Source organism: Oncorhynchus mykiss, chromosome 1 (assembly GCF_013265735.2).
Source record: "Oncorhynchus mykiss isolate Arlee chromosome 1, USDA_OmykA_1.1, whole genome shotgun sequence".
NCBI classification, from domain to species: Eukaryota; Metazoa; Chordata; class Actinopteri; order Salmoniformes; family Salmonidae; genus Oncorhynchus; species Oncorhynchus mykiss.
In genome coordinates this window covers 12,135,592-12,147,557 of record NC_048565.1, presented here as the reverse complement: position 1 = coordinate 12,147,557, position 11,966 = coordinate 12,135,592, and the positions used below count along the sequence as shown (strand labels likewise).

Here is an 11,966-nt window from a genome sequence, read left to right as displayed (position 1 = left end):
GTTTCCTTTTTTTTGCAGTTACCTGTATATTACATACACCTACCGTTGATCCATTTAATTAAAAGATACAGTGTGTACCATGAAAAAGGTGCAGCTGAAAATAGAGTCTATTGTCAACTGTCTTTTGAACTGTCTTACAATGTAATAAAATACACCCCTCCATACATTTAAGTTACAGTAGCTAATGTTTTATAAAGATGATAGAACAGTTACAAAGAGACTCGTATTTAGCACTTTTTATTAAAACTTTAAATAAACATATCACAAACATGTCACTATACTGTATTTCAAGCCATACAACAGTGTCCAAGACAATTATATAATCAATTTCCTGTAGAGTTGTACTTTAACTCAATGTGAAAAATACTTTTGGGATATGAAAAATCTAAGTGTACATTACAACCAAACCTTTCAGATAATTATTAAAATATTAAAAATGAAAAGAAACAAAAAATCCTAATTAGATCATTATTTTATTAGTAACCAATTCTGCAAATTAACTGTGCAATGCATACTGCTGTGTCTATTTTACAGGTATTTCATTAGGCTTTAAATTGGGTTGCACCATATTCTCAAATGGAACTTTCTGAAATGTTACCTTTGAAGGGATACTTTCCCTGATGCAAAGATGTTATGATTTATGACAGTGTTATTCAATTCCGGCCCTGGAATGCCAAAACATTTCAGTTTTTTGTTTCTACCTAGCAGTTAATTGCACTCACCTGGTGTCCCAAGTCTGAATTAGTCCCTGATTAGAAGGAGAGGATGAAAACCAGAAGCGTTTCAGCCCTCCAGGATCAGAGTTGAACAGCCTTGATATATGATGTTATATGATCACAAAATCAATCTGAACATCATTTGTGACAGCAATCACTCAGGGGATCAATATGTGATTTGGCACAGATTTCATCCTAAACGTAATACTGAAAGGGAGTGCAGCTTTATTGATGAATGATGAGCAATACGTAAACAACACAATATTGCACTTTTCATGTTGTGTGTATCCCGAGACGGAATGGAGAGCATAATGCTGTTTCCTCCTCTTTTTGGCCCTACCACGAGGGATGACGTTTTACAAAAGGAGTGAGAGAGACAGGGAAAGTTCCAAAAAAAGTAGAGCATCAGTAGTCATCAGCTGTAAGAGAGAAACAGAAGATGGGATTACACACGGCTGAAACTGAACCAAGCCGATGAGGAAGAGGAGCATGCGATCCCTTCCAATCTTAGGAAGATCAGGAAGAGGAGCATGCAATCCCACCCAATCATAGGAAGATCAGAAAGAGGAGCATGCAATCCCATCCAATCTTAGGAAGATCAGGAGGAGGAGCATGTGATCCCATCCAATCATAGGAAGATCCGGAAGAGGAGCATGCGATCCCATCCAATCATAGAAAGATCAGAAAACCAAATCAGGAAGTGGCATCATGCAGACATGTAGTGACAGTCAGATGGAAGATTGCTTACTTTCTATCGTTAGGATACAGGTGCTGGCGGCGGTGCCTCTGCTGTTGACAGCCTTGCACATGTACTCTCCCTCGTCCTCTGGGAAGGTCTCTGGCAGGTAGAGGCAGAATGTCTCTCCTCTCTCTATGTACTGATAGTCTTCACAGTCCTGGAGCATCTCCCCCTCAAACCACCAGGTCACCTCCGGCTTGGGCTCCCCGGTGATCTTCACCGTGAACCGCACTGGCTCGGCATCCACCACCGATTGGTTCTTCAGGGGCTTCTTAAACCACGGAGCCCCCGACCTGGCGTGGTCCTCCTCATCCTCATAGGCTGCCGAGCTATTGATGATGCTTCCCTCTTCCTCCTCCTCATCGTCCCTTTTCTGACAAAGATATGACACATGATATCACATTTTTTATTTTTGGAAACCCTCCCTCCACTGAACTGTCATGCGTTTTTAGAATGTCATGCGAGTCAGGGACGTTTTCAACTGTTCAACAACGAGAAACCCGATGATTGAACCCGATGAAAGAGGGATTTACTTTTTGGAGAGCGGCGTCAATCTCTTGCTGTTCGAACTGCATCCTCTGAAGCTTCTGTTCGTCCACCCTCTTCTTCTCCTCCTCCTCTCTGGCTCTGGCCATTTGTTCAAACCGTGCGCGCATGTCCACCTTTTGTCTGAACGGAGCCTCCTCAGCCCCTTTCTCTGTGTCCTTTTTGCCTTCATCATCATCCTGAAAAAACAGCATAACATGATACAGACCGACGCGTTTGGAGTTCCAATGCGATTCTGAAGGATCATGCTAAAATATATACCTCCTGAATCCTCTCTTCTTCCCTCTCTTTGATTTCCTCATCTACAGCCTTTCTCTTTGCTCTCACATCCTCAATCTTCTTCTGGACCTCCTCGTCTTTCAACTGCTTGATCTTTTCAAACTTGGACTTGAGGTTCTTGGCCTGGATGGAGCCGGTCCTCTTGAGTTTCTTCAGCTCCTCATACTCCTTACTTACTGTATCAGAGCTCTCATTCACCACATCCTTAGGAGAGAAAAACATATAGTGATAAGATTAGTTTTGAGGATACAGACAAAACAGAAGCATAGGCCTAATAATTTCAACACATAGGAAATTAGGCTGTATGCATCAAGTGTCTCAGAGTAAGAGTGCTGATCTAGGATCAGGTCAATGTTATCTTGTGATTATGGTATAAAAGGCTAAACTGTTCCTAAATCAGCACTCATACCCAGACATACTTTATAAATACATATAAATGATTTAGTCAGACACCAATTGTGCAAGTTCTCCCACTTAAAAAGATGAGAGAGGGCTGTAATTTTCATCATAGGTACACTTCAACTATGACAGACAAAATGAGAAAAAAAATCCAGTTAAATTACTTTGTAGGGTTTTGTAATGAATTTATTTGCAAATTATGGTGGAAAATAAATATTTGGTCAATAACAACAGTTTATTTCAATACTTTGTTATATACCCTTTGTTGGCAATGACAGAGGTCAAACGTTTTCTGTAAGTCTTCACAAGGTTTTCACACACTGTTGCTGGTATTTTGGCCCATTCCTCCATGCAGATCTCCTCTAGAGCAGTGATGTTTTGGGGCTGTTGCTGGGCAACACGGACTTTCAACTCCCTCCAAAGATTATCTATGTGGTTGAGATCTGGAGACTGGCTAGGCGACTCCAGGACCTTGAAATGCTTCTTACGAAGCCACTCCTTCGTTGCCCGGGCGGTGTGTTTGGGATCATTGTCATGCTGAAAGACCCAGCCATGTTTCATCTTCAATGCCCTTGCTGATGGAAGGAGGTTTTCACTCAAAATCTCACGATACATGGCCCCATTCATTCTTTCCTTTAGACGGATCAGTCGTCCTGGTCCCTTTGCAGTTCTACAATTTTGTTTCTGGTGTCCTTTGACAGCTCTTTGGTCTTGGCCATAGTGGAGTTTGGAGTGTGACTGCTTGAGGTTGCGGACAGGTGTCTTTTATACTGATAACAAGTTCAAACAGGTGCCATTAATACAGGTGGAGGACAGAGGAGCCTCTTAAAGAATAAGTTACAGGTCTGTGAGAGCCAGAAATCTTGCTTATTTGTAGGTGACCAAATACTTATTTTCCACCATAATTTGCAAATAAATTCATTAAAAATCCTACAATGTGATTTTCTGGATTTTGTGTCTCATTTTGTCTGACATAGTTGAAGTGTACCTATGATGAAATTTACAGGCCTCTCTCATCTTTTTAAGTGGGAGAACTTGCACAATTGGTGGCTGACTAAATACTTTTTTTGCCCCACTGTATGGCCCCTGGTTCTCCTCATCTTGTTATCAATCTCTACAGTTGGTAGTTCCATGCCAATATCCATAAGACTTCCCACGTGGGTCTTTAACAGCATTGTGAGGCTGATACCATGTTGATGACTGACCTCTCCCATCTCTTGTCTGAGCTGTTCAAACTCCTGTTTCTCCTGCTCCATTTTCTTCTTGCGCGCCGCCACTTTGCACCTCCTATCGGCTTCCTCCTTCTGCTTTAGCAGCTCTTCAAAGTTCATCTCCAGTTTTCCAGGGTGCAATGCTTCCTGGGAGTCGCTCTTGACCATTCCGTCCTCGTCCTCATCTAGCACCTACCGGCACACAAACACAGAGCATGGTGTCATTGACAATCTCACAATAAACCAATTAGAATCCAATCAAAGTTTGTTTGTCACATGCGCCAAATACAACAACCTTACAGTGAAATGCTTACTTACAAGCCCTTAACAAACAAAAATAAGAGTTAAGAAAATAGTTACTTAATAAACTAAAGTAAAAATAATAAAAAATGTACACAATAAAATAACAATAACGAGGCTATATACAGGCGATATCAGTACCTGATCAATGTGAAGGGGTACAAGTTAGTCGAGGTAATTGAGGTAATATGTCCATGTGCTGTAGGTAGGGGTAAATTGACTATGCATAGACAATAAACAGTGAGTAGCAGCAGTGTAAAAAAAAAAGGGAGGGGGGGGGGTCAGCGCAAATAGTCCTGGTAGCCATTTGATGAACTTTTCAGCAGTGTTCTGGTTTGGGGGTAGAAGCTGTCTTTTGGACCTAGACTTGTCGCTCCGGTACCGCTTGCCGTGCGATAGCAGAAAGAACAGTCAATGACTAGGGTGGCTGGAGTCGTTGACAATTTTTAGTCCTCAATGCCATCGGATGAATCCCGGAACATACTGAATTCCAGTCTGTGCTAGCAAAACAGTCCTGTAGCTTAGCACTTGCGTCATCTGACAACTTCCATATTGAGCGAGTCACTGGTACTTCCTGCTTTAGTTTTTGCTTGTAAGCAGGAATCAGAGGATAGAATTATGGTCAGATTTTCCAAACGGAGGATGATGGAGAGCTTTGTATGCATCTCTGTGTGTGGAGTAAAGGCGGTCTAGAGTTTTTTTTCCCTCTGGTTGTTTATGTGACATTCTGGTAGAAATGAGGTAAAACTGGTTTAAGTTTTTCTGTATTAAAGTCCCCAGCCACTGGGAGCGCCACCTCTGGATGAGCATTTTCTTGTTTGATTATGATCTTATACAGCTCATTAGGTGTGGTGTTAGTGCCAGCATCAGTTTGTGATGGTAAATAGACAGCTACACAAAATATAGATGAAAACTCTCTTGGTAAATAGTGTGGTCTATAGCTTATCATGAGGTACTCTATCTCAGGCAAGCAAAACCTAGAGACATCATTAATATTAGATTTCTTGCACCAGCTGTTATTGACAAATAGACACACACCCCAGCCCTCGTCTTACCGAACATAGCTGTTCTGTCCTGCCAATGCTTAGAAACCCCAGCCAACTGTATATTTTACATATTTCCACCATGTTTCAGTGAAACATAAGATATTATAGTTTTTAATGTCCCGTTGGTAGGAAAGTCTCGAACGGAGCTCATCCAGTTTATTGTCCAATGATTGCACTTTGGCCAATAGGACAGATGGTAGAGGCGGTTTACCCACTTGCCGACGAATTCTCACAAGGCAGCTGGATCAGTGTCCCCTGTAGCTCTGCGTCTCCTCTTCTTGCGAATGACGGGGATTTGGGCCTGTTCCGAAATCCTTTGAATCTGACTCGTTAAATAAAAAATATTCATCCAGTTTGAGGTGAGTAATCACTATTCTGATATCCAGAAGCTCTTTTTGGTCATAAGAGACGGTGGCAGAAATATTATGTACAAAATAATTTACAAACAACTAGAAAAAGCATCTATCCCCTCTAGCACCAACATCACAATCTTTAATCACAAATCGATCATTGCATCATATCAGCTTCCAATAACAAATTAACACACCACCAAAACCCTCCCACAATGAAACACAATCAATGAAGTACCGGATGAAAAGCAAAGATAAAGCAACATAATCACATTGAACAGAAAAGCTACTGCAACCAAATTACATTGGATTTCTCATCAGATGATCCTGTAAAAAGCTTTTGAATGACATGAAGATCTTTAACTCATTCTATAATAATAAGGTAGATGTAACGGTCGTCGGTGGAAGAAGGTGAGGACCAAAGCGCAGCGTGGTGAGTGTTCATATCTTTTAATTAAGTAATAGAACACTGAACAAAACAATAAACGACAAACGAACAGTCCCGAAAGGTGAATGACAAAAAACACTGAACAGGAAAATAATCACCCACAACTCAAAAGTGAAACCAAGGTGCCTAAATATGGTTCTCAATCAGGGGCAACGATAAACAGCTGCCTCTGATTAAGAACCATACCAGGCCAAACACATAAATCACAAAACATAGAAAAAGGAACATAGACAACCCACCCAACTCATGCCCTGACCATACTAAAACAAAGACATAATAAAAGAACTAAGGTCAGAACGTGACAGTACCCCCCCCCCCCCCCCCCCCCCCAAAGGTGCGGACTCCGGCCGCAAAACATGAATCTATAGGGGAGGGTCTGGGTGGGTGTCTGTCCGCGGTGGCGGCTCTGGCGCGGGACGTGGACCCCACTCCACCATAGTCCTTCTCACCTCTTTACCCGCCTCCGTGGCCTCTTTAACACGGCGACCCTCGCCGCCGACCTCGGACTGGGGACCCAAGCCACGGGTCCCAAATGGACGGGAGATTCCGGCAGCACCGGACGGATGGAAGATTCCGGCAGCACTGGACAGGCGGGAGACTCCGGCAGCTCCGGAGTGAAGGGCGATTCCGGCAGCTCCTGGCTGACTGACGGCTCTGGCAGCTCCTGGCTGACTGGCGGCTCTGGCAGCTCCTAGCTGACTGGTGGCTCTGGCAACTCCTGGCTAACTGGCGGCTCTGGCAGCTCCTGGCTGACTGGTGACTCTGGCAGCTCCTGACAGACGGGCGGCTCTGGCAGCTCAGGACAGACGGGAGACTCTGGAAGCTCAGGACAGACGGGCGGCTCTGGCAGCTCAGGACAGACGGGCGACTCTGGCAGCGCTGGGCAGGAGGAAGACTCTGACAGTGCTGAGCAGGTGGGAGCACCTGTAGGAAGGACACGGAGAGACAGCCTGGTGCGGGGGCCTGCCACCGGAGGGCTGGTGCTTGGAGGTGGCACAGGATAGAGCGGACCGTGAAGGCGCACTGGAGCTCTCGAGCACCGAGCCTGCCCAACCTTACCTGGTTGAATGCTCCCCGTAGCCAGGCCAGTGCGGTGAGGTGGAATAGCCCGCACTGGGCTGTGCTGGCGAACTGGGGACACCATGCGTAAGGCTGGTGCCATGTACCCTGGCCCGAGGAGACGCACTGGAGACCAGATGCGCTGAGCCGGCTTCATGGCACCTGGCTCGAAGCCCAACCTGCCTGCGCACCGGGGACACCGTGCGCCTCACGGCATAACACGGTGCCTGCCCGGTCCCTCTCTCTCCACGGTAAGCACGGGGAGTTGGCGCAGGTGACTACCTGACTTCGCCACACATTCCCCGTTATCCTCCCCCCAATACATTTTTGGGGCTGGCTCTCGGACTTTCAGCCGCGATGCCGTGTTGCCTCCTCATACCGCCGCCTCTCAGCTTTCACTGCCTCCAGCTCTGCCTTGGGGCGGCGATATTCCCCTGGCTGTTCCCAGGGTCCTTTGCCGTCCAGGATCTCCTCCCATGTCCAGGAGTCCTGAGATCGCTGCTGCTGCTGCCTGTTACCACGCTGCTTGGTCCTTTGGTGGTGGGTGATTCTGTAACGGTCGTCGGTGGAAGAAGGTGAGGACCAAAGCGCAGCGTGGTGAGTGTTCATATCTTTTAATTAAGTAATAGAACACTGAACAAAACAATAAACGACCAACGAACAGTCCCGTAAGGTGAATGACAAAAAAACACTAAACAGGAAAATAATCACCCACAACTCAAAAGTGAAACCAGGCTACCTAAATGTGGTTCTCAATCCAGGACAACAATAAACAGCTGCCTCTGATTGAGAACCATACCAGGCCAAACACAGAAATCCCAAAACATAGAAAAAGGAACATAGACAACCCACCCAACTCACACCCTGACCATACTAAAACAAATACATAATAAAAGAACTAAGGTCAGAACGTGACAGTAGAAGCCTTTCATTGTCCTTGTAGAATCAGGTAGAATCAGAGTCAGAATAAGCAGGACACACATGATAAAGAGCCATCCATTCACAACCTTGTATTTACAGTAAGAACTTACAGTATTAGCATTTCATGGCAATCACTATTATTTCTTCTTAGTCAGTGGACAAATACAATTGTCATTTGAAAGTGAAAATATCTTACTTCTCCATCTCGATATGAAGTCTTAGATTTTTCTAGATCCAGGGAGCTCTTTAAGGAGATCATTTTGAAGGTAGGAACAGCAATGATTAATCCATGTCCAATTAGAGTCCAATTATAGATTGAGTTCCTATACTAAATACAGCCTACCTCAAATGTTAATATTGCCGTTAGTTTTCGGTAGATTGAAGAAACATTGGTCACACTTTAAATCAACCATAACAGTAACACTTCAAGTGTTGTTCAATATATAGGTCGTGACAGACAAGTCATAACTCTGTCATTCCAGTTGACATTAGAGTTTATTTAAAAAAAAGGTCAAGTTTTGTATTGACACTTTAAGATGCGCTTATGACACTGTTATATGTGCTTCGTGAAATAAACATATTTTATATTAAAAAATAATAATAATGGGCTCCCGAGTGGGGCAGCGGTCTAAGGCACTACAGACCTTGGTTCGATCCCGGGCTGTATCACAAATGCCCGTGATCGTGAGTTCCATAGGACGGTGCACAATTGACCCAGCATCGTCCGGGTTAGGGCAGGGTTTGGCCGGGGGGGCCTTTACTTGGCTCATCGCACTCTAGCGACTCCTTGTGGAGAACCGGGTGCCTGCAGGCTGACCTTGGTCATCAGGTGAACAGTGTTTCCTCCGACACATTTGTGTGGCTGGCTTCCGGGTTAAGAAGGGCAGGTGTTAAGAAGCACGGTTTGGCGGGTCATGTTTCGGGGGACGCATAACTCGACCTTCACCTTCCGAGCACGTTGGGGAGTGCTAACGATGAGACACGATTGGAATTGGGGATAGGAAGGGGGTAAAATTCCCCCCCCCAAAAAAATGATATACAAAATAAATTATAGTAATAAAAAAAAGAACAACTCTTCAAGTATTAACACTATAACTTTTTAACTTATGAAAGGATAATGAAGTATTCAAAAGCACTTCATAAAGCCTACATATAGACAGCATGAAACGTTACTCACTATGGCTCTATTCATGATGAGTAATCAAAATAATTTCAATCTTTTCACATGCTTCTTCTGAACATAGCCTACTTCAGTCGACGTGTTAGCGCAGGGCTTCATTTGCTACATGCTGGTGCTGCCTGCAGAGGTATGTTCATAGAGGTCCTATAATTCACAAATGTATTGTTTTATACCATAGTTATACCATATTTGATCCATTTCTAGAATTAACGTTTTCCTGACCAAGATGGCAGATTTTTTTGTCATGTTGCTACGATACCAAATTCCACTAGTAAATTGTAGGATCTCTATGGTTATGTTACCCAGTCCTACCATATTCTTGCGGGCTTCTGCGAAGAGCCTCTTCTCCTCCTCCAGCCTCCTCTTGGCCTCCTCCTCTGCTTTCTTCTCCTCCGCCTCTCTCCTCTGACGCTCCTTGTCCTCGAAGCTGACACACAGCTTCCCTGGCTTGCTGCCCTCCAGGTTCAGCATGGCCATCAACACCTCGTCATCGTCATCCACTATCTGGAGAAGGAGGACAACGACGAGAGAGCTCAGACTAGTGTCTGACATCTCAGGGCTCACAATATTAAACATAAAAAAGGAGCTGTAAAGACATTGATTATATTGATGGTCCCAGATCTGTTTGTGCTGGACTTTTGGCATAGGAGCTGGCAAGACAGCCCAAACAAATATGGGGCAAGGCGAAGTGACCATCACATCACACTCACTGACCATGCTTTTCCTGGCCTCGGCGAAAGCCTTCCTCTCCTCTTCCATTCGTCTCTTGTATTCAACCTCTGCTGCTTTGCGTTCATTCTCTACCCTCTGTTTCTCAAGCTCCTCGAAGCTCAACCTCAGTTTACCAGGCTGGATGACGTCTCTCTCGCCTTGAGCTCCTTGTGAGTCCTCCTCATCTTCTCCCTGCAAGTACATAGAGTTCCAAAGTCACACCAGGCCCAAGGCTAGGGAAATACAGTGGCTTGCGAAAGTATTCAACCCTTTGGCATTTTTCCTATTTTGTTGCCTTACAACCTGGAATTAAAATATATATTTTTTAGGTTTGTATCATTTGATTTACACAACATTCCTACCACTTTGAAGATGCTAAATATTTTTTATTGTGAAACAAACAAGAAATAAGACAAAAAATAACTATTCACACCCCCAAAGTCAATACTTTGTAGAGCCACATTTTGCAGCAATTGCAGCTGCAAGTCTTGTGGGGTATGTCTCTATAAGCTTGGCAAATCTAGCCACTGGGATTTTTGCCCATTCTTCAAGGCAAAACTGCTCGAGCTCCTTCAAGTTGGATGGGTTCTGCTGGAGTACAGCAATCTTTAAATCATACCACAGATTCTCAATTGGATTGAGGTCTGGGCTTTGACTAGGCCATTCCAAGACATTTAAATGTTTCCCCTTAAACCACTCAAGTGTTGCTTTAGCAGTATGCTTAGGGTCATTGTCCTGCTGGAAGGTGAACCTCCGTCCCAGCTTAAATCTCTGGAAAACAAGCAGGTTTCCCTAAAGAATTTCCCTGTATTTAGCACCATCCATCATTCCTTCAAATCTGACCAGTTTCCCAGTCACTGCCGATGAAAAACATCCCCACAGCATGATGCTGCCACCACCATACTTCACTGCAGGGATGGTGTTCTCAGGATGATGAGAGGTGTTGGGTTTGCGCCAGACATAGCATTTTCCTTGATTGTTAAAAAGCTAAATTTTAGTCTCATCTGACCAGAGTACATTCTTCCATATGTTTGAGGAGTCTCCACTGTGGAGCTTTGCAGCTCCTTCCGGGTTATCTTTGATCTCTTTTTGCCTCTCTGATTAATGCCCTCCTTGCCTGGTTTGTGAGTTTTGGTGAGCGGCCCTCTCTTGGCAGATTTGTTGTGGTGCCATATTCTTTCAATTGTTTTACAATGGATTTAACGGTGCTCCTGATCTGTACTTCTCCACAACTTTGTCCCTGACCTGTTTGGAGAACTCCTTGGTCTTCATGGTGCCGCTTGCATGGTGGTGCCCCTTACTTAGTGGTGTTGCCTTTCAGAACAGGTGTATATATACTGAGATCATGTGACAAATCATGTGACACTTAGATTGCACACAGGTGGACTTTCTTTTACTAATTATGTGACTTCCAAAGGTAATTGGTTGGACCAGATCTTATTTAGGGGTTTCAAAGCAAAGGGGTGAATACATATGCACGAACCACTTTTCGTTTAAAAATAAAAAATAAAAAATTGAAACCAGTTCTTTTTTTCATTTCACTTCACCAATTTGGACTATTTTGTGTATGTCCATTACATGAAATCCAAATAAAAATCAATTTAAATTACAGGTTATAATGCAACAAAATATTAAAAACGCCAAGGGGGAAGAATACTTTTGCAAAGCACTGGATAGCTCAGGTGGTTAGAACACAGTAATAAAAACAATCACAACCACCACAATAACAACAACAACAACCACAATTACAACACAGGTTCAATCCCCAAAGTAGATTCAGAACACCTAATGAAGGAGTTGACTAAATAACCTTTAGAACTATTGTCACGTCCTGACAATAGAGAGCCTTTATGGTGGAGTAGGTCAGGGCGTGACTGGTGGGTTAGTCTGGTTTATATTTTCTATGTGGGGTTCTAGGTTGTTTTTTCTATGTCGTTGTCTCTAATTGGGGATCATACTTAAGTAGCATTTTTTCCACCTGTGGGTTATGGGATATTGTTTATGTTTTGAGTTATTGCATGTAGCATCTCGGTAGTCACGGTTCGTTGTTTGTTTATTGTT

General features: G+C 43.9%; 1 protein-coding gene across 3 annotated transcripts in view; it reads right to left on the bottom strand.

The window, feature by feature from the left end:
• Positions 1–221: 221 nt before the first annotated feature.
• Positions 222–11,966, bottom strand: part of LOC110535183 (nexilin) — a 32,251-nt gene continuing 20,506 nt past the window's right edge. For 2 of the 3 annotated variants that reach the window (XM_021620082.2, XM_021620159.2), the window contains exons 8-13: positions 9,909–10,097; positions 9,507–9,698; positions 3,885–4,082; positions 2,263–2,484; positions 1,989–2,180; positions 1,430–1,828 (exon numbers count right to left, since the gene is read on the bottom strand). In XM_021620082.2, coding sequence (XP_021475757.2) covers positions 1,445–1,828; positions 1,989–2,180; positions 2,263–2,484; positions 3,885–4,082; positions 9,507–9,698; positions 9,909–10,097 — 1,377 coding nt within the window. In that variant the 3' untranslated portion in view covers positions 1,430–1,444. Of the gene's footprint in view, positions 1,136–1,429; positions 1,829–1,988; positions 2,181–2,262; positions 2,485–3,884; positions 4,083–9,506; positions 9,699–9,908; positions 10,098–11,966 lie in introns of those variants that run through there. The other variant, XM_021620238.2, reaches the window with a different exon arrangement.